The sequence below is a fragment of the Drosophila sechellia genome, chromosome X, assembly GCF_004382195.2.
Source record: "Drosophila sechellia strain sech25 chromosome X, ASM438219v1, whole genome shotgun sequence".
In the NCBI taxonomy this organism is placed as follows: Eukaryota; Metazoa; Arthropoda; class Insecta; order Diptera; family Drosophilidae; genus Drosophila; species Drosophila sechellia.
In genome coordinates this window covers 4,452,564-4,469,882 of record NC_045954.1, presented here as the reverse complement: position 1 = coordinate 4,469,882, position 17,319 = coordinate 4,452,564, and the positions used below count along the sequence as shown (strand labels likewise).

Sequence of the window (17,319 nt, the reverse complement as noted above, 5' to 3'; positions counted from 1 at the left end):
GCATAGGTGAAAAAGATTTCAAGAGCACTTGATTCACTTTTGGCAAGAAAACTACAACGTTTGTGGATTAATTTTTCTAGGTTTTTATATTTTCAACAATTTACACCTCGCTTTATCCTTATTGAACACGTTCGCAATATAATATCCAATGCAGTACCCCAGAGTAATGTGGTGCGCTACGATGTGTGGTTGGAGTGCTCCGATTAGCTAAGCTTATTGTGGGTCTCTTCGGATCCGTTCCGGTCTACGGGGTTCTCATCGTTCAACTTTCGGCTTAAGATCTAGAGATTTCGCTTGTGTCCAAGTGTCTGAGTTATTGTGTCTTCTTCATGTCTGTCTGTCAGTGATTTGTGTTTGCTGTTCGGTTTTCTTGTTTCGTTTAAGGTTCTTGTGAGTTCCCGAATCAGATTCGTTGGCCCGATGACTTAGTGATTGACGCCCTTGCGCTCCTGGATGTGATCAATATCGTAGGCGATGGTGCCGCGCAGCTTGGGCTCCAGATTGTTGGAGTACACGTCCGTCCAGAGGTGGCTCACGCCCAGCTCGGCGTCGGACTTGGCGAAGGCGGTGGCCTCGTCGACCTCCTTGCGTACCTTCAGATCGATGGCCTGGAATGTGGATTTTTCTTTTAGCAATCATAACTTGTGACAAAGAAACCCTATAATCCAAACCCACCTTGACTTCATCGGTGGTGATCAGACCCAGCTCGATGCACAGCTCCTTGAAGGAGGTGATGGGATCACGCTTCTGGCGCACCTCCTGGATCTCCTCGCGTGTGCGGTACGATGTGCCCGGATCGGACATGGAGTGTCCAGAGTATCGGTACGTGTTCGTCTCCATCACCAAAGGTCCGTGGGTGTTCACATAGTTGATGGCGAACTCGGTGGCGCTGCGCACGGCCAGCACATCCATGCCGTCCACCCAGATTCCGGGCAAGGCGTCGCCGCGGGTATAGTAATCAGTGTTGCAGGAAGCCCGCTCAGAACTGGTACCCATTCCTAATGGGTATGGAATACAACGTTTGGTTTAAATAAATATCGTTTAGCTTTGCTCCACTTCCTACAGCACTCACCGTAGTTGTTGTTCTCGCAGACAAAGATCACAGGCAGTTTCCACAGGTAGGCCATGTTGTAGGCCTCGAACACCTGTCCCTGATTGGCGGCACCATCACCGTAGAGGGCCAGGCACATGCCGCCATTGCCCTTGTACTTGCAGGCCAAGCCAACGCCGGCGCCCAATGGAACTTGGGCACCCACGATGCCGTTGCCTCCGTAGAAGTTCGGTGCGTACATGTGCATGGAGCCACCCTTGCCGCGGGCACAGCCGCCCTGGACACCGGTGAGCTCAGCCAGTACGCCGCTGGGTGAGACGCCCATCAGGTAGGTCCATCCGTGGACACGGTACGCCGATATGATGTTGTCGACATCCCGCATCGCCGCCTTCATGCCAACGGCGCATGCCTCCTGGCCGGAATACAGATGACAGAAGCCGCGGATGATCTTCTCCTTGTACAGATTACCGGCGGCCGTCTCCAACCGACGGATCGTCTGCATCTGTGTGTAGTACTTGAGGGCCTGATCCTTGGTTAGCTTCACTTCCGTGGCGGGTCCTTCGTCCAGACGATGCAGCTTGAAGGGCTGCAAGGTTGGAAAGCATATTTTAGAAATATCTCGACGAGAATTTAGATCCTACCATCGTAGCTAATCAATAGTAACTTTTACCTTTACAAACGTTTTCTACTTTTGCATTAACAGCTGACAAACACAGCTGATAAGAACGTAACGGAAACGTTTGGAACCCATAATAGGTAATAAAATGTCAGCACTTTGATTGGATAAACCAAATTACCATAGGCTTCAAGCTTCTCTAATCTAAGTATACTAATCTATAGAGCTATACCCAGATATCGAGGATTTTGGGAAGTATGCCCCAAAAACCAAATTTGGATTTATGGCACTTTATGTCGGCTAATTTATGGCGTGAGAATCGACGTAAACAGAGAGCCAGCCAGACAGACAGAGAGAGAGTGGGAGAGAGAGAGGGCGAAAATCGGCGGATCGTTGATAAGACTATATGTTATATGGTGCGTGAACAGTCACGCGTCGGCCACGCAAAAGGCAGACGGTGATAAAGAGCGTGGGAGACGGAAAACTACAAATTACTGCGTGACCTTGTCATTTGAAAATGAGCGGATTGACCGGCAAAATGCAACCCTGCACTTACACACACGCAAACGAATACCCCCATTTACCGTTTGCTATCTGGCAAAAATCGCATTATGTAACCGTATTTTTTTCCTTCCGACTTTTGGATATTTCTGAGTTACATGTACTTAGTGCTATAATACGCACCCGATTCACTTGAACGGTGGCCTCCGTGGCATAATTGTTGGTTTTCGAAACACCTGCTTGGGCTGCATTCTGGAATAAACCGAAAAACGACGATGAATATCTCCCATTCCTGATGATATCGATGCTGTTGTTGTTGTTGTTGCTAAGTATCCGACATCCGCTGATGATGTTGTTGTTGTTGTTATGGCAACGCTTTTAGTGTTTTCATTATCGAATGGATTTGTTCAATTGCATTTTTTAGTGACAACAATTAGAAATGTTAGTGGGTGCAAAGCGGGATTGGGATTACGTACTTTTTGCAGTTGCTTAACAATAATGGGCAATTCGCTAACGCGTGACAGAGTACGCAACATTTTCGCTGTGTTATTCTCGCTCGACTGACAGAAATGGGATGTGAATGGGGGCTTTCTATATGCGGATTGTCCGGATCTAGAATCGCACGCTATATATCGGGTGTCTCAGTCGCACCGCCGCGCGTCGTTGTAAGTTAAACAATCGGAAAAAAAAAGGTAGCGAGATTAGTTTATCAACTACTATATTGCACAACTATAACAACCGTTTGGCGGTATGGCGAAAAATAACGCACCACTTGGCCGACTAGTGTGACCCTAAATAAAATACTGCATCTTTGCCTGTTTTCACAAAATACTAGATTAGTTCATCGAACTTTTATTTTTAATACAACTTCAAATGTGGAAGTGATATTAAATATATTCAATAAGCTACTATATATATATAATGTGTCACACAAAATTATATCAAAATAATCGTAGGGTTTGACGGTTATTTAAATACTCGAAATAATACTTACTCAATCACATTTTGAATTATTTTCCCGCCCAACTGAATGCCAAATAAAAACAGGGGTTTCAAAGAAGTACTTTTATTTCACATTGAAGATCTCATTTGGTTTTTGTTTGCTTTCTCATTTCTTACTCGTATTGTTACTTGAAATTGCCTCCATAAATCCACATTTTCGATTGCAGTTGCAATTGCAATACTGCTCCTATATCGCACTCAGCTCACATAATTCACTAATCTCTTACAAAAACTTAAGTAATGTTTGTTCCTTGCACAAAAAACCAGTTAAATAGAAATAGGTAAAGTAAAATTAAGCGGTTAAATTCAAATAAACGCTGTACGAACTAAGATTTTAAACTAGTTTTTGTATTTGTTTGTTCTTGGTTTGTTGTTTCATTTTTTTTTTTCGTCAGAAATGGCAGCTAAAAGATTTGAGTTTAAAAGTTACTAACGAAAAATGAGGAAATGGATCGATCGTTTGGGAAAAACTAAGCGGAAGAAATCAATTTTGCACATTCTTTTATCTATCTTTTGCTCTGTTACCGTTACACATATTCATTTTTTTCGCGCATTTTTCTGTTACATCAAAAATTGGTTTCTCACACAAATATTTTGCATTATGACAAAAAATTATGCTCATTATCCTTTGCTTTGTTTTTTGTTTTGTTTCATATGTATACATATACATGTATATATATATATATTTGTATGTATAAACACTTATTAGAAGTCCTGGTGTGTTTTTGTTTCCTTTCCCATTAGAAATCCGACATTCCGATTATAAGAAAAAAATTGCGTTCTCTTCGTCTTCTTGTTTTTGCGAGTGCATGTGTGTGTGTGTGTAAGTGGGGGAGGTGTGTGTGTGGGTGAGAGAGAGAGGAGGTCCTATCTTACCGTTAGCATAAATAGTTTTGTGTCTACGCAAAAACGTGCTGAGCAATAATCTAAAACGCAATAGCTAAAGAGAGAGAGGTGCTGTATGTGTGTGAAAAGTAACGGTAAATGTGTGTGAATTCTGCATATGTATATGTCTTCTGTTGTTTTCAGGAAATTACGTATTAAGCTTCTTTTTTTTTGTTGTTTTTAGTAGGTTTTACTTAGGTTCTTGCTTAATTTACACCAATGTTTATTTTATTTTGTATTTCTTGCATGAATATATATATATTTACTTTTTGGTTTCCTTGTTTCTTATTACTGTTCGCTTTCATTCCTTGAAATTTGCCTTTAAATCGTTACTGTTCTTCTGTTTTATATAACATAAATCCGATTCGGAGAAACACATAGCACACACTTATATAAACGACAAGATGATAATTATTTATTTTGTCTTTGCTTTTTGCTTTCGACTTTCTCCGCCTTTTTGTTTTATTACTGCTTGCAGTTTCTACAAAAATTTTTGTTGCATACTTTGCTGCTGTGGATGGACAATAAATATACACATACACATAATATTCGATTTGCGTGTAATTTGTTGCTGCTCTGGTTTTATTTTCTTGTTCTTGCTGGCTTGCCGTTGTTTGGCAAAATCCAGGCAAAGGAGTAAATAATGGTTGTGGAGGTGAGGGGGGGCTTGGTTGGGAGGTGGGAAAAATCCATGTCCAAACACGCACCGATTTGGTTTGCTCGTAAGCAATGAATAATACATTGTTTAAGCACACAGAGAGAAATTAGCATTCACTTGTAAAATACTTTGAAAATAATCCAACACAATTTGATAAACTTCGAATCATTTATAATAGCTACATATGTTGCAAGATAAGGTCTTCATTCAGATAAAAATATAACATTTTCGGTACAAAAAACCTAACAAATGCAATTTTTAAAACTGCGTATTTTTGACAATTCAAAAAACCGATTCAAGTTATGGATACCATTGTTTTTTTGGGAGAAGCATGCCAATTTCAAGATATTTTTCTCTGTGTACCCATTAGGTGTGCAGAGAGCGTCTGTGTGTGTGAGTGAGTATGGTGTGTGTGCAAATTTCACATTATACTATTTTTTATATATACTTTCTGCTTGGTTTCCGATTACAAGTGTTGAGAGTTCAATACACATAAATAATCCATCCGACAGAAAAATATGTGAGTTTTCCTTACAATTTTGTTAAATATTCAGTTTTTTTCTTTACTTTACTCGTTCGGTTGTAGTGGTGGTTGTTGCCTGTGCTATGTGTACGTGTGTGTGTGTGTCTGGTTCTTGCCTCTGCTAAGCGCCAACGAAATTGGATTGAAAATAAAAAAGGTAAAATAATAAACATAAATAATATAACACATGGTTCTTGGTCCTTTTCTTGTTAACAATTGTTTAATTGCGCAGGTTTTATACGTAAATTATAAGTCCAAGCAATGCTCCAGCACATAAAACATTTGCAAAGAAATTATTAAACGTATATTTCAACAGATGTTTGAATCATGGGGAGCGAATGCGAATCCAAATGGTAACCAATTGCTTATTCTAAACTATATTATCAACATGCTGAGGTTTAGGATGGGAAATGGTGATTTCGAAACTAAACATCGTTGGTTCGTGCTTGTAAACAAGTTCCTCTGTTTCTTCTAGTGTATGTATGTGTATTGTGTGTTCTAGTAGCGCTTTCTTATTTAACATTTTTCCGCTTGTTCAGTTATATTTGCTGAGCATATGATGTAATCTTTACCACCAACCAATCGGTGTTGTTTGCAGCCGATGGACAAGCTAAAATGAAGTGCTCGTGTGCAGCCTCTCTTCATTTTGTGGAAGAAGATGGCCCTATGTGACTTGTTCCCGATCCTTTTGGGGAGATGACGTCGGCGGCTGTTCTTGCTGATTATCCTCCAGTTCGGCTCGTCGACAACTGCTGCAGCTGGTGGCATCGCTGTCCTCCACAATGGTGCCATCATCATCGTCCTCGTCTTCGTCCTCATCTTCAACTTCCTCCTGGTCATTCTCCCCATCGTCTACGTCTTGATCGTTGGTTAGTTGTTTATCCGTATCTTCTGATTGTTTTTGCTGGTGGTGTTCTTGCTGCTGTTGCTTCTCGCTTGTCCTATCGGTCATCATTTCCGCATCCTTGAGATGTTGTCGTTCTTGTTGGTGTTGATGATATTGGCGCCGCGGTTGGTGTGGTTGTTGTGGTTGGTTATGTGGTTGTTGCTGTTTCTGCTCTAAATCCTCATCCTCTGATGCTCCGAAATGCGACTGCTGCCCCTGCTGTTGTTGCTGCTGGCGGGGCAGCTGCTGCATCTCCATCAGCCTCCTCACCACCACTTCATCCGACTCGACAATACTTTAACCGCTCTTAAACAGTAGAATGGCCACCTGGCCCAAATAGAAGTAAATAAAATGGCGCGTCTCGTGGGTGACATACGATCCAAAGTTGCGACCGACAATGCAATGCCATGTGGGATTGTATTTTTTGTCGAACTCCTTCTTGATGTAGGCCGCAATGTCCTGCAATTGAATGGAAAGTCAAAATAATGTATTAGTCTTTCGGTTTTTTATCAGTGCAACTATTGCAATATTCAAGTTCCTTCTAATTGGTTTCAATTATTAAAAGTTAAGCCCGTGCACATTCTTCGATGCCGAAGCATCATCTTATAATCAAATATGGATAACTTTGCCGCTCTCGGTTGTAATTCAATTTCGCATAGTGGCTATAGATTACAATTCCTCCCTTGTGCAGCTGCCAATTGTCGAACAAGTTAACGCCAAATTCCATAAAGCTGTCAGAGAATGCAATGGTAAGAAGGGAACAACTAAAGCCAAGCCGAAAAACGCGAAAAACACCCAAAAGCGATGCCCATCAAAAGGGGCGAGGAGGAAAACAAATGCCTAAGTGGCTGCTAACTGTTTTGAAATTAGCGGCAAACGGCAAACTCAATAAAATGCCAAACGAAAAACTCATTTTCCACCAGTCGCCCCCTTCTTCTCACCCCCTCTAACGAACTTCGTTCCCATTTCCATCAGCCCAATGGGGGGCGGGTTCCCCAGCGGTTCCGTCACTGGGGTAACCCAAAATGTGACCCCAAAAACCTGGCAGCAACCGAAAAGTGTTGCTGGCCAAAACGGCCGTGTTGTGTTGTGTTGTGCGCCGAGGTAAAAGTTCTTGTGCTAATGAGTTAGTTATGATTTTCGTTGTTATTCGCATTAAGTCATTTGGCCTGAAATTAATGCACAGTTCTTGAGGCAACGGCTAATTATGCTAACACTAACAAACCACAAAGTTTAGATGGCGAATATGCCGGCTAAAGGATTGGACTAAATGGCGCTGCTAAAAGGGCTAAAAACATTGCAAAATGGGTGGGTTGGTGGGATTTGTTACAAGCACTGCGTTGTAAACCATGCAGTTTGGTCTGGCAAATGTCAAAGGTCATTGTCAGTCGATTTGGCGACTAAGTCCAGGGTTACGCAAACACACACGCAGCAGCCAGCACAATTCCCATATAAAGATATATATAATATATACATATAAAGCGAATGCACAATGGAGGTCAGATAAATATGAAGCTCAGCCTGTGAAGGAATTCTACAGCCCAGCTTGGCCAGCAGCTCACATTGATGGGTGTTGCCACTTAAAGTGGCAGCAAAGCATCTGTTAGTACGTATCTGTATCTATATTCTACACGGCTTTCATAATTGCAGCTGGCATTTTAAAAAAAGTGCATTTTTGTTTCAATTATTATCTGGAACGAGAAAAATGCTAAATGGGAAATGAAGCTGAACCCTAGGAAAATAAAACTGTTTCTGTTGCGAAAGTTGGGGCAGCAGAGTTCGAAAGTTTTCTTTTGCCATACTTTTGGGCGCCTCGCTTGGAGTTGATTTCATTTAGTCCAGGGGTCGGGGGTCAAAAAACCGGGCAGGTGGGGCGCAGCCCATTGTTGTTGCCGGGGAATGCGTGCAAAGTCATAAACTTAATCTGGTAACCTCAAAATACAAAAACGGTGAAAATAACGAACCAAATAATAAAACAAACAGGACAGGCGAAGAAAAGCGCGCCACCGAGCAAAAGGAAACAAAAGGGAAAAACAATATAAAGCTGATTTAGCTGAGTGCCATTATCCGATTCTCTGCTGTAGCTATCCTTCAATCAAAGTTGTCGTCATCGGTACAGTAATGCCTGGCCAAAGTGAAACGCACACATCAGTTTGAGTAGTTTACATACTTTGTATACTTTTAGTCTAAAAAGTGCCACTGTAATGGAATCCGCTGGCGATCATGGCTATTAAGTCATTCCAGCTGCTCCCCATTTTCGGTGGAGCTATACCCCCTTCGGAGCACATCCTTTGGACATGTTTTTTGTTTGGCACTCTTGTTTTGTTGCTTTCAGCCTATTGCGTGCATATTTTCGTGTCGTGTCAGACGACAATATAAGGCTGATTGTTTTATATTCAATTTGGTTGGGGATGAGGAGGTGAGCGGTGGTGAGGTGGGGCCCTCTTGCCACCGCCCCCTAGCAATGCCATGGAATTTTGTTTTGGCAACGCCAAAAAAATACAAAATGAACATTCCGACACACAAACACACACACATGCGAGTGGGAGGAGTTGTGTGGCAACAAGAGTGGGTGGGTGTAACCATAGAGTGGGTTGGAGTGCTGCTCCTTGCTGTCGTGCGCTCAGTTCTGTGCCACCAAATATATGCATATGTATACACAACGACACATATACAACCAACGTAGGCAGCCTAATGAAATCGGCATTGCAATTTTGGTCATATAATTTAGGTAAGCTAACTGACACATTTTGGCAGCAGGCGACTTCAAAGCACCAAAGGTATTTCCTCCACTTTTGATTGACATTCGGTGTTATCAATCGGTTCTGTAATAGAGCAGGTTGGAATGGATCTAATCACTGCGCTTTCAAGTTGCAAGCAAAGTGTCCAAGACCAACTGCACGACGACTGCAATTAGGCTACACCTGGCTGGATGGCATTTGAGCCCCGGAAAATATGCCTGGACACGTTTTGAGGCATGACAAAAAGAAAAAACGAAAAAAAAAAAACGGAATACTCTGGATTCGATGAATGTGTGTCAATATGAGAGTGAATGCATGTGCATGTGTGTTTGCTTTTTACACACACAATCTATTTACATACACATATTCGCCGCCTGCCCGCATATTGATTAAACATTTTTGCCACGCAAAACAAAAAAATCACAAACAAAAACCCATAAAAAAAAAAATACAAATGGTAATAATAAAAATGCATAAAGTCACAAGAGGAGCAAACAAAAAACTGAATTGCAAGGATAATAGCAGCGCGCAAAAAAAATCTAATTAAATTCGCTTTTAAATGCGAAAACCGTTGAGTGTCAATAGTAAAGTCCTCGTTTTTATTTAGTTTTTCATCATAGTTGCCATTCTCATGATGTTTTTTTTTTTAATTACCTTACCTACACACTTAGCATTTTTCATAAATCAAATTTAATAAGACTGCTTCGAGTTAAATAAATCAAAAGAATTAACTGTTATAAACTACGCTGCTTCCATTTTACACCTGCAGTTAAAAACTCTGCTAAAAACTAATTACATTTATTTAAAAGCAAACATAAGACCAGAAAATAATTGAATTGAAAATTTATATTCTGCTGCCCCGCTGTTTTTCCCTTTTTCCATTTTATTTTTTGGCCCTCTTGTTGGCTTATTTAGGGCTTTGCCTTTAAATCGCGGCTCACAGACACACACACACACACAATACACACACAGATACAAAAATACATGGAAATGGAGGGGGAGGGGAAGGGGGGCAACATAATGCCTATGGATACGATTTAAGCTGCTTGAAAGGTTGCGCGCCCCTAAAAATACATACATAAGGTACAACGAAGTGGGCCCAGGCTTAACCCTTGTGCGCCCCAGGGGACGGTATCTCTCCCCCACCCACTCCATTTGGTAGTATTAGTTGCGTATCTAATGGATACCAAAAACTGTTTTCTAAGCTACCTCACCTCCCCACCCCAAACATTGCCATTGTGTCGCTGTGATTGCAGTTTTGAACTCATAATCAGCTGGGAAATGCGGAAAATCGAAAGATTTTACCAGTTCAATTATTGATTCGAAACTATTGGCGAAACAAACGACATTACATATTCAATGCAGCATCGTCGTCGAAAGGTTAAAGGTAGTCCGTACACTCGGCTGCCAGCCATTATTATCTTTCCCACAAATTTGATTCTATTTTTATTGTTAATTTTTTCCATTAGACGGTGGCAATTTTTCAATTTTCATCTGAGCAATTAAATTTGTGTTTTCGCCGCTCAGAAACAAAAACAAAAATCCATATTTAATTACCCACACAAAGCAAGCACACAGTGAGAAATAATGGCCAACTTATTATTATGCAATGAGCGATGAAAATGGGAAGAGGGAGATAGATAGAGAGAGAGATATAGAGCGAGAGAAAGAAGAAGAGTAAAGACAAAAAGGCAATCAATCGTGTGGCATATATTTTATTTATAGCAACAAGAGGTAGGCTCGCAATGGGTGGTTCAGGTGTTTCTGGTGTTTCAATGGTGGTTACTTTTCGCCCCACCTCAATGAAACCAGCCCCCTAAAACACCACGATACTTCTTTCCATATCACCCACAACACCCCACCGCACCACTCGGGCACAATGACAACATTCGGGAAGAGTGCGAATAAAGAGAAAATGTGTGACATACTTTTAGGACCCAGGACCTGTGGCGCTTAAACTCGCTGGGGAAATCGTTGAATGAATAACTATTATGAATATTATAATATTATTATATTATATTATCTATTGAATCAGAAAAACTGCTGATTCAGTTCAGCTGAGTGTGGAAATGCGCTGTTACGTTGTTTAGCTTAGCCAATATCCACTGTGTACGCACATTTCGCTTTTACTGCTCAATTAGCAGAATCTCTCCTGTGTTTTTTCCGCCCACGGGCTACACTCCCCACCTCTCCCCCTCCCCCTCCCACTATTTATTCACTTCCGCCGTGATTTCAAGTTTACTTTGCTTTGCTTTCAAGGGCTCGCGCTTATTTTTTTTCCACCCCCCGCGTACCGTCGCTTTTCCATTTTCCGATGCCATTTTCCCAGCGTCTCAGTGGCAGCAATCGCAGCATATAGAATAGCCGACTCGGTTTTAGTCTCAGTGTGTTGTCTTCTGCCATTGGCATTGACAAAGCCTCGCTCGCTGATAGTTGCTGGCAATGCCTGCAGCTTTCCAACCGAGCCGCTTTTCCTCCGGCCTTTCCCATTTCCCTTTTTTGCAGGCCGCATTTTCAGTGACCTCCGTCAGGGTCTGCCCATCTGACCATCTCCACCACTGTGACGACCATCGCACTCGGGGAAAACAATTTCCATAATGTTTTCGAATTGATGAAACACTTAGCTCAGTAGAAAACCACATTGGCTTCAGGGCTCATTTTGCATTCCAAAGTGGAAAAACTACCTACTTCAGTAAAGCTAAGAATAACAATGTAATATGTAATTTCTTTCTGTGCACACGAGTAGTGAGTGTATGTGTGCTTGGCACTTTTCCTTCAATCGCAGTCCCCCCCCACCACGACCCCCCGCACATCTATTGATTATTCAATTTCTTTGACTTTGTTGACATTGCTGGCTGATTTTGTTTTTCTTTCTTGTTTTGTTATTGTTGTTGTTGTTCGTTCCATGCGTTCGACTAAATCAAGAGCTTATTGTTGTTGTTGTTGTTGCACAACATGAACGTCGGACATTGTTAATGATGGTCAGTCCTCCGCCGATTTGCCACTTCCTCGGGGAAAATCTCCTTAGGTCAGGGCTACTTTAACCGGAGGTTAGTCACGGTTACGGAAAATCCTGTGCATGAAATGGGTGTACTACAAAATTTGGCACCCTTTTCAATGCGGAAAAAGATTATTATTATTATTTTTTTTGATAAGTTGCATCCAACTGGTAAAAGAAACGCTATGCCCTTTGCCATTAAGCCGATGAGAAGGGCAAAGGTTAAGAATGAAAAAAATTACAAAGACTTTCGGAAAATGCAGGCAAATATTGCCACATTGCTTGTAAAAGGTGTTCTTCACGCGGACAACCAAAAAAAAAATACAGAGAGGAAGGAAAACTGCAACGCAGTTGCATGGGCGTTGGATGCGGAGCGTGAAAATGGGCTGTGAAAACAGACGCGTGGGCGGAAAACCCAAAGGCTGCACCGCAAAATTGTGAAATTGCCAAACGCAGTGCAAGCCACAAGTTTACTGGGAGGAAAGTTGGTTTGGGGTTTCAGTGTTTCCACCGCCCTGAGATGCAACAATGTCCGAACTGGGAAAACTAATGGGAAACAACGTGTGTGTGTGTGTGTGTGTGTGTGCGTGCGTGTGCGAGCAGAAGTAAATCCAATTTAATTACGGTTCTGGGCCAAAATAATAATCCCACCGCTGCCAGTTTCCAATTTCTAATTACCTGGCTAGCGAAATAATCAAGCGAAGCCTTTAATATCAATTGTTCGGCATTTATCAAAATTATTTTGTATGCCCGAAGCCAGTCATATTCATATTTCTATTTGGCTACCAAATTGGCAAGTTTGTTGATGAAATTAGCAACATAAGTTGCTGGAAATGACTTGAGTAATGCATGTGGTATTTAAAATACGATACGTTTACGTCTCCCGAAGTCACCCACTAAAAAACACCTGTTGTGCCTGCTCATTCCCTTATCCAAAACCCCTTTTTTCCAACCCCTAATCAGTAGGTGTGTGGAATGTTAAGACAATTAGATGCTATTTGTATGTTGGGGATGTGTGCAATCATGGGAGTCACAACGTTTCAGGACTTTAAACACGGCTATAGATATATATTTATGTATATTATTCAATCTGTACCTTTTCAATGTTGTACTTCTCGAGGGCCTGTGTCGCACAATCGACGGCATCCTGCTGCATCTCCTCGCTCATGTCGGCATTCTTAATCACGGCCTTGCGATCAGACATTTTGGCTGATTTTTTTTTTTTGTATTTCACTCGAATCTAAGTTTTTGAAAAGTGTCTCTTTTTAGCGATTCCCCTTGGTAACTGTAACGAGAGCAAAGAGAGAAAGAGATGAGCAACGCCACTGAACAGAGGCGAGCGCATCGTAAAACATTATTAGTATTTTCTTCAATTAAAGAGTGGGTTTTAATAAAATTAGCCCCCACTGGACACAGACACACACACACACACCGCGAGAAAAACTGATAGATAAATACAATGTTCATATCCCTTAAGCATGTTTTGGTTTACAACGATTCCGAGAATATTATTATTTTACTTTGTATTACTTTGTTTCTGAATAAACCCTGCAATGTCCCGATTTCTCGCTGTGTACACTTTATTAACGCAGGCGCATTGCATGCTTTTTCGGGACAGTTTGCACAGCAGAGCAGAAGCCAGGCAATTTAATTATAGAAACACAAGCAATACGAGCGGCAATATTACAAATCAAATATCAGAGCCACAGGATGACATATTAACACAAACAAGCACGAAGAAGCACACACTCGCACACAGAGGGCCAATGCACACATACCGATGTCAATTAACAGGCAATATGCATATGCAGGATGCATTTAAATTAAATGGAGCGAGCGAGACGGCAGCACAAGCAGTGCACTGCAAAATGGCCTTGAGCAGATGCTCTCGCTCGCTCGCTCGCTCTCTCTCTGTCTCTCTCTCTCTCTCTCTCCCTCCCTCACACACATACGCGCGTAGGTGGCCATGACAGAGAAGCTGCGAAGCACCATCAGCAACAACAACTAATTCAAATCCAAGGCTCACACACACACATATGCATACATGCCCGGAGATCCCATTGCAATTGCTCTTTTTCGTAGCATACTTTTGCGAGCAATGGCATTGCTTATTAGTTGCGAAAAGCAGAGCATAGCAGGGGAGAAGAAGCAAGGCAAACAGCGGAGCTCACTAAGTGCGCTTGGCATTTTGCAATTGCAACCTCAAAATCAGCGGGTGGAAAATGTGGGAGTGGTTGTGGGAGTGGGCGAAAGGGGCTGGGGCTAGGCTATGTGGCTAGGTGGCAAAGGCAAGGTGGCCAAGTGGCGTGGCGTGGCAAAGCAAAGCAACCGCAACCAATTTTAGTCGCTAGGATACCCGGACCCGGCGCTCTTTGCGCTGACACATTCGCACTATCCAATATTTTCCGTAATTTACTAAAAACGCCTAAGATAAGGCGACCAACAAAGTTCCACACGCAGCTAATCACAAAGTAGCAATCGAATGCACAAGTACAGTTAGCACCCGGTAAAACCGATCGCAATGTTTACACGCCTCTGCACGGCATAAAACATTTAAGTATTATAATAGTTATCTTTGGCTAGATATAGATAGATAGAATAGAATAGATAGAGTAACTATTTGATTTTAAGAAAGTACACAGATAATTATATCTTTTAACCTGCGATATCAATTGGCTTTACATTGACTACTTTGCATAAATCTGAATGATAAGATACTATCATGTGATATGTTGAGCAATATGCCATCTCAATTCAGATTTCTTCCTGTTCAGAAACAGATTGACGATATTAATTTCCGATATGCTCGGTGGTTTGTATACATATTTCTGTTCAGTCTTGAAACGTCTTTTTTTATCGGCGTCTGGAATTTGTTGCGTTTTAGCAGGTTCGTTCGTGTTCCTGACGTTTGACAGTAACGTGCAGGGCAGAAAAATCATAACGGTAAAGCTGGCAAAACTGTTGGCGGGCGGAATCGCACACAGAGAGAGTGAGAGAGGGAGGGATAGGGATTGTGGATAGGCGGGTGGGGGTGGGAGGTAGACAGCCGAGAGTTGACAGGTGGCCAAAGGCAATGGAGTGAGAGGGACGGCATGTGTGTATTTGTATGGATGCTGCAGTGGAGGTACCCTTTCTTCTTCTCGCTTTTCTGATGAAGTCAATTAGAAAACTGCATTGACAGTTAAACAGTGTGGTGGAAAGAGGGAAAGGGGAAAGAGGCAAGACGGAAAGCGGAAGAGAGCACAAGTTGTATATTTATGAGCGCGAAACAGTACTTGTTTTTAGCACTACTTTTTTGTACAGTGTGTGTGTGGCTGCGTGAATGGCTAGCAAAAAGCGTTGCATAGTAGCAAGTGCAGGTCCTACTATGCAACGCTTTTTGCTAGTCATTCACGCAGCCACACACACACCCACACACGCGCGCGCTTGCACATGCACGCTGGGTAATTGAATTTCCCGTTTTCAATTGGAAACCCGCGAATTTTCAATGCAGGACTACACTCGCCTCCCCTCGCCGAAATGTGCTGTTCTCTAATTAGCAATTTTCACACAGCCTAAAGGAAGAACAACTGAAACTTTCGACAATCATTAGCTTGATTGTTCGCGAAAAACGTTGCGGAAACACTGCTGAAACCGCTGACGAAAAGTGACAAAATTTTCGACTATTACCTGCGTTTCTATGCATAATTAAAATGACGTCAACCCGAAAACTTGATTTCACCGCCGCTCCAAATAAAAGCCAGAAGCTGACAAAAAAAAATGACTCGTCGTGTTATATGTGTTCTCCCACACACTTTTGCACTATGAGAACTTTTCGCATTATTAAAATGCATACCGTTGCTTTTGCATTCAAGAACATTCACACGGCTTTTTTTTTTGTTTTTCGCTTGCTATTTTCTATGACTTACCTTTTATTTTTTCCTGATTGCGCGCGATTTTTTCACACGTAGTTCAACAGCTGTCACCAAATAAATTCTAATGCAATACCAAATTCGAACTTTAAAAAAAAGTTGTGGGCAGGAAAAATGCGGAATGCGGAATGCGTGTGTATGTGTTCGCTTATTTCTCTTTCGGTTTCTTTTTTTTTTAACAATTTTGCACGCAATACAAATTTAGCACGCCGCGGCTACTTCACTTTGAGAACAGAGAACGAGAAAAAAAAAAAGAACAGTAGATAGGGAATTGTTTTTTCAGAAGATCTCTAGGAACCGGGTTGAAAAAACATTTGCCCCCATATACTTTATTGTGCGTGGATGTGTGGGTTTTTTTTACCGCTAAGCGTGTCGCCTGAATTTTGCACTGGAACGGTAAATGGAAGGTAGAATACCTTAGCTGTTTGACAAATGAAACGGAACTGAACGGTTTGCTTGCTGATGGTTTACTGAGTGACGGCTTCGCTTTCGGTTTCCGACTTCGGTTTATCACACGACGAACGATGAACGACGAGCTCCGACATACGAGTCGTAGGCGACTCTGATTGGCCAGAGCAGGGCCGCGTCTGGCAGGCCACGTTTGGCAGGCGGCGTCTGGCAGCAGTGATGACTGTTATCGATTCGATAACACTTACCGAGACTATTGACTAGTCTCTAGTTGACTATTAAAGAAGGAAATTTTTATCAAATATGCAATTAAAGCATTTAAAAGCCGCGTAGAACTGTTGAAAGTCAAAAATATTCCCTGAAATCCTGCATTCGATAGCCGGTATTCAATATTCGATTGAGTGCACTTCAAAGACGGACATCACTGGTATAGGAGCTTTAAACGATAGAAACAGCTGACGATAAAAGCAAGACGTATTCGATTTATTTTACATTTTAGTTAAAATTTAAACTATTAATAAAAGAATCATGTGGCTAGCGGTGTTTCAATAAAGAAAAACGTTTTTTTAGTATTGCTAAATATATCTATTTTCAATAATTAAGTGTAATTACGTTAAAGATATCCAAACCAATAAGTGGACATTCGATTAAATTTAGTATGATGCAAGTTAGTTTCACCAAAAACCGATATGTAAATAACGAAAATATAAAAGCTGAGATAATAAAATTATTGTAATGAATCATATTTTTAATGTTTTGAATTAAAACCAGTTTGTTTCCAAATGATTTATTGATTAACATACTTATTGCGTTAAGTAATAAACTAATTTAATTTTATAATTCTTTAAATTTAATTAAATTTTGTTTTAAGTTTTATAATTTTATTCTATAAATAAAAACATTTATAATTATATGTTCATCAAAAGAATGCACTTATAAAATAATATACATTTTTGAAAATATACAGTACCTAAAATAACATTTGTATTCTTAACAATCTCGTTTGTTATCGGTTACTTAAGTATTTATCACTATAAACATACATACGTCTTTGACTATATGACTGTATTTGGATAAGAAGTGCACTAAGAAAATCGTTAGCTTTTTTTTTTGGAAATAGCATTTGGTGAACTAAATAA

General features: G+C 41.2%; 3 protein-coding genes across 5 annotated transcripts; all 3 read right to left on the bottom strand.

The window, feature by feature from the left end:
• Positions 1 to 67: 67 nt before the first annotated feature.
• LOC6612474 (pyruvate dehydrogenase E1 component subunit alpha, mitochondrial) lies at positions 68 to 2,920 on the bottom strand. Of its 2 annotated transcripts, none has more exons than XM_032726548.1 (5): positions 2,645 to 2,920; positions 2,352 to 2,543; positions 1,073 to 1,637; positions 676 to 998; positions 68 to 608 (listed from the first exon to the last, which is right to left on the bottom strand). In XM_032726548.1, exons 1-5 carry the CDS (start codon positions 2,702 to 2,704, stop codon positions 426 to 428), a joined length of 1,323 nt encoding a protein of 440 aa, XP_032582439.1. In that variant the 5' UTR covers positions 2,705 to 2,920; the 3' UTR covers positions 68 to 425. The 2 variants fall into 2 exon arrangements, with proteins under 2 accessions (XP_032582439.1, XP_032582440.1); XM_032726549.1 differs by having other exon boundaries at positions 2,352 to 2,420; positions 2,645 to 2,918.
• A 1,947-nt stretch (positions 2,921 to 4,867) lies between these two features.
• On the bottom strand, positions 4,868 to 6,400 carry LOC6612475 (ataxin-8). The gene has a single exon (XM_032726550.1). The coding sequence runs from the start codon at positions 6,378 to 6,380 to the stop codon at positions 5,901 to 5,903; it is 480 nt and encodes a 159-aa protein (XP_032582441.1). The 5' UTR covers positions 6,381 to 6,400; the 3' UTR covers positions 4,868 to 5,900.
• Positions 6,396 to 16,287, bottom strand: LOC6612476 (dynein light chain 1, cytoplasmic). Of its 2 annotated transcripts, none has more exons than XM_032726551.1 (3): positions 16,189 to 16,287; positions 12,958 to 13,146; positions 6,396 to 6,581 (listed from the first exon to the last, which is right to left on the bottom strand). In XM_032726551.1, the coding sequence occupies exons 2-3, from the start codon at positions 13,063 to 13,065 to the stop codon at positions 6,420 to 6,422; spliced, it is 270 nt and encodes an 89-aa protein (XP_032582442.1). In that variant the 5' UTR covers positions 13,066 to 13,146; positions 16,189 to 16,287; the 3' UTR covers positions 6,396 to 6,419. The 2 variants fall into 2 exon arrangements, with proteins under 2 accessions (XP_032582442.1, XP_002036984.1); XM_002036948.2 differs by having other exon boundaries at positions 16,134 to 16,245.
• Between the last annotated feature and the right edge of the window lie 1,032 nt (positions 16,288 to 17,319).

What these genes read in the sequence shown, in the direction of transcription:
- LOC6612474 (XM_032726548.1), bottom strand. Translation starts at nt 2,704, where the DNA reads ATGTTGCGTACTCTGTCACGCGTTAGCGAATTGCCCATTATTGTTAAG. An exon ending in TTGTTAAGCAACTGCAAAAA is followed by an intron (nt 2,544 to 2,644) that starts GTACGTAATCCC and finishes AAACACTAAAAG; the next exon opens with CGTTGCCATAACAACAACAA. An exon ending in TCACCACCGATGAAGTCAAG is followed by an intron (nt 609 to 675) that starts GTGGGTTTGGAT and finishes TCCACATTCCAG; the next exon opens with GCCATCGATCTGAAGGTACG.
- LOC6612475 (XM_032726550.1), bottom strand. Translation starts at nt 6,380, where the DNA reads ATGGAGATGCAGCAGCTGCCCCGCCAGCAGCAACAACAGCAGGGGCAG.
- LOC6612476 (XM_032726551.1), bottom strand. Translation starts at nt 13,065, where the DNA reads ATGTCTGATCGCAAGGCCGTGATTAAGAATGCCGACATGAGCGAGGAG. An exon ending in AGAAGTACAACATTGAAAAG is followed by an intron (nt 6,582 to 12,957) that starts GTACAGATTGAA and finishes ATTCAATTGCAG; the next exon opens with GACATTGCGGCCTACATCAA.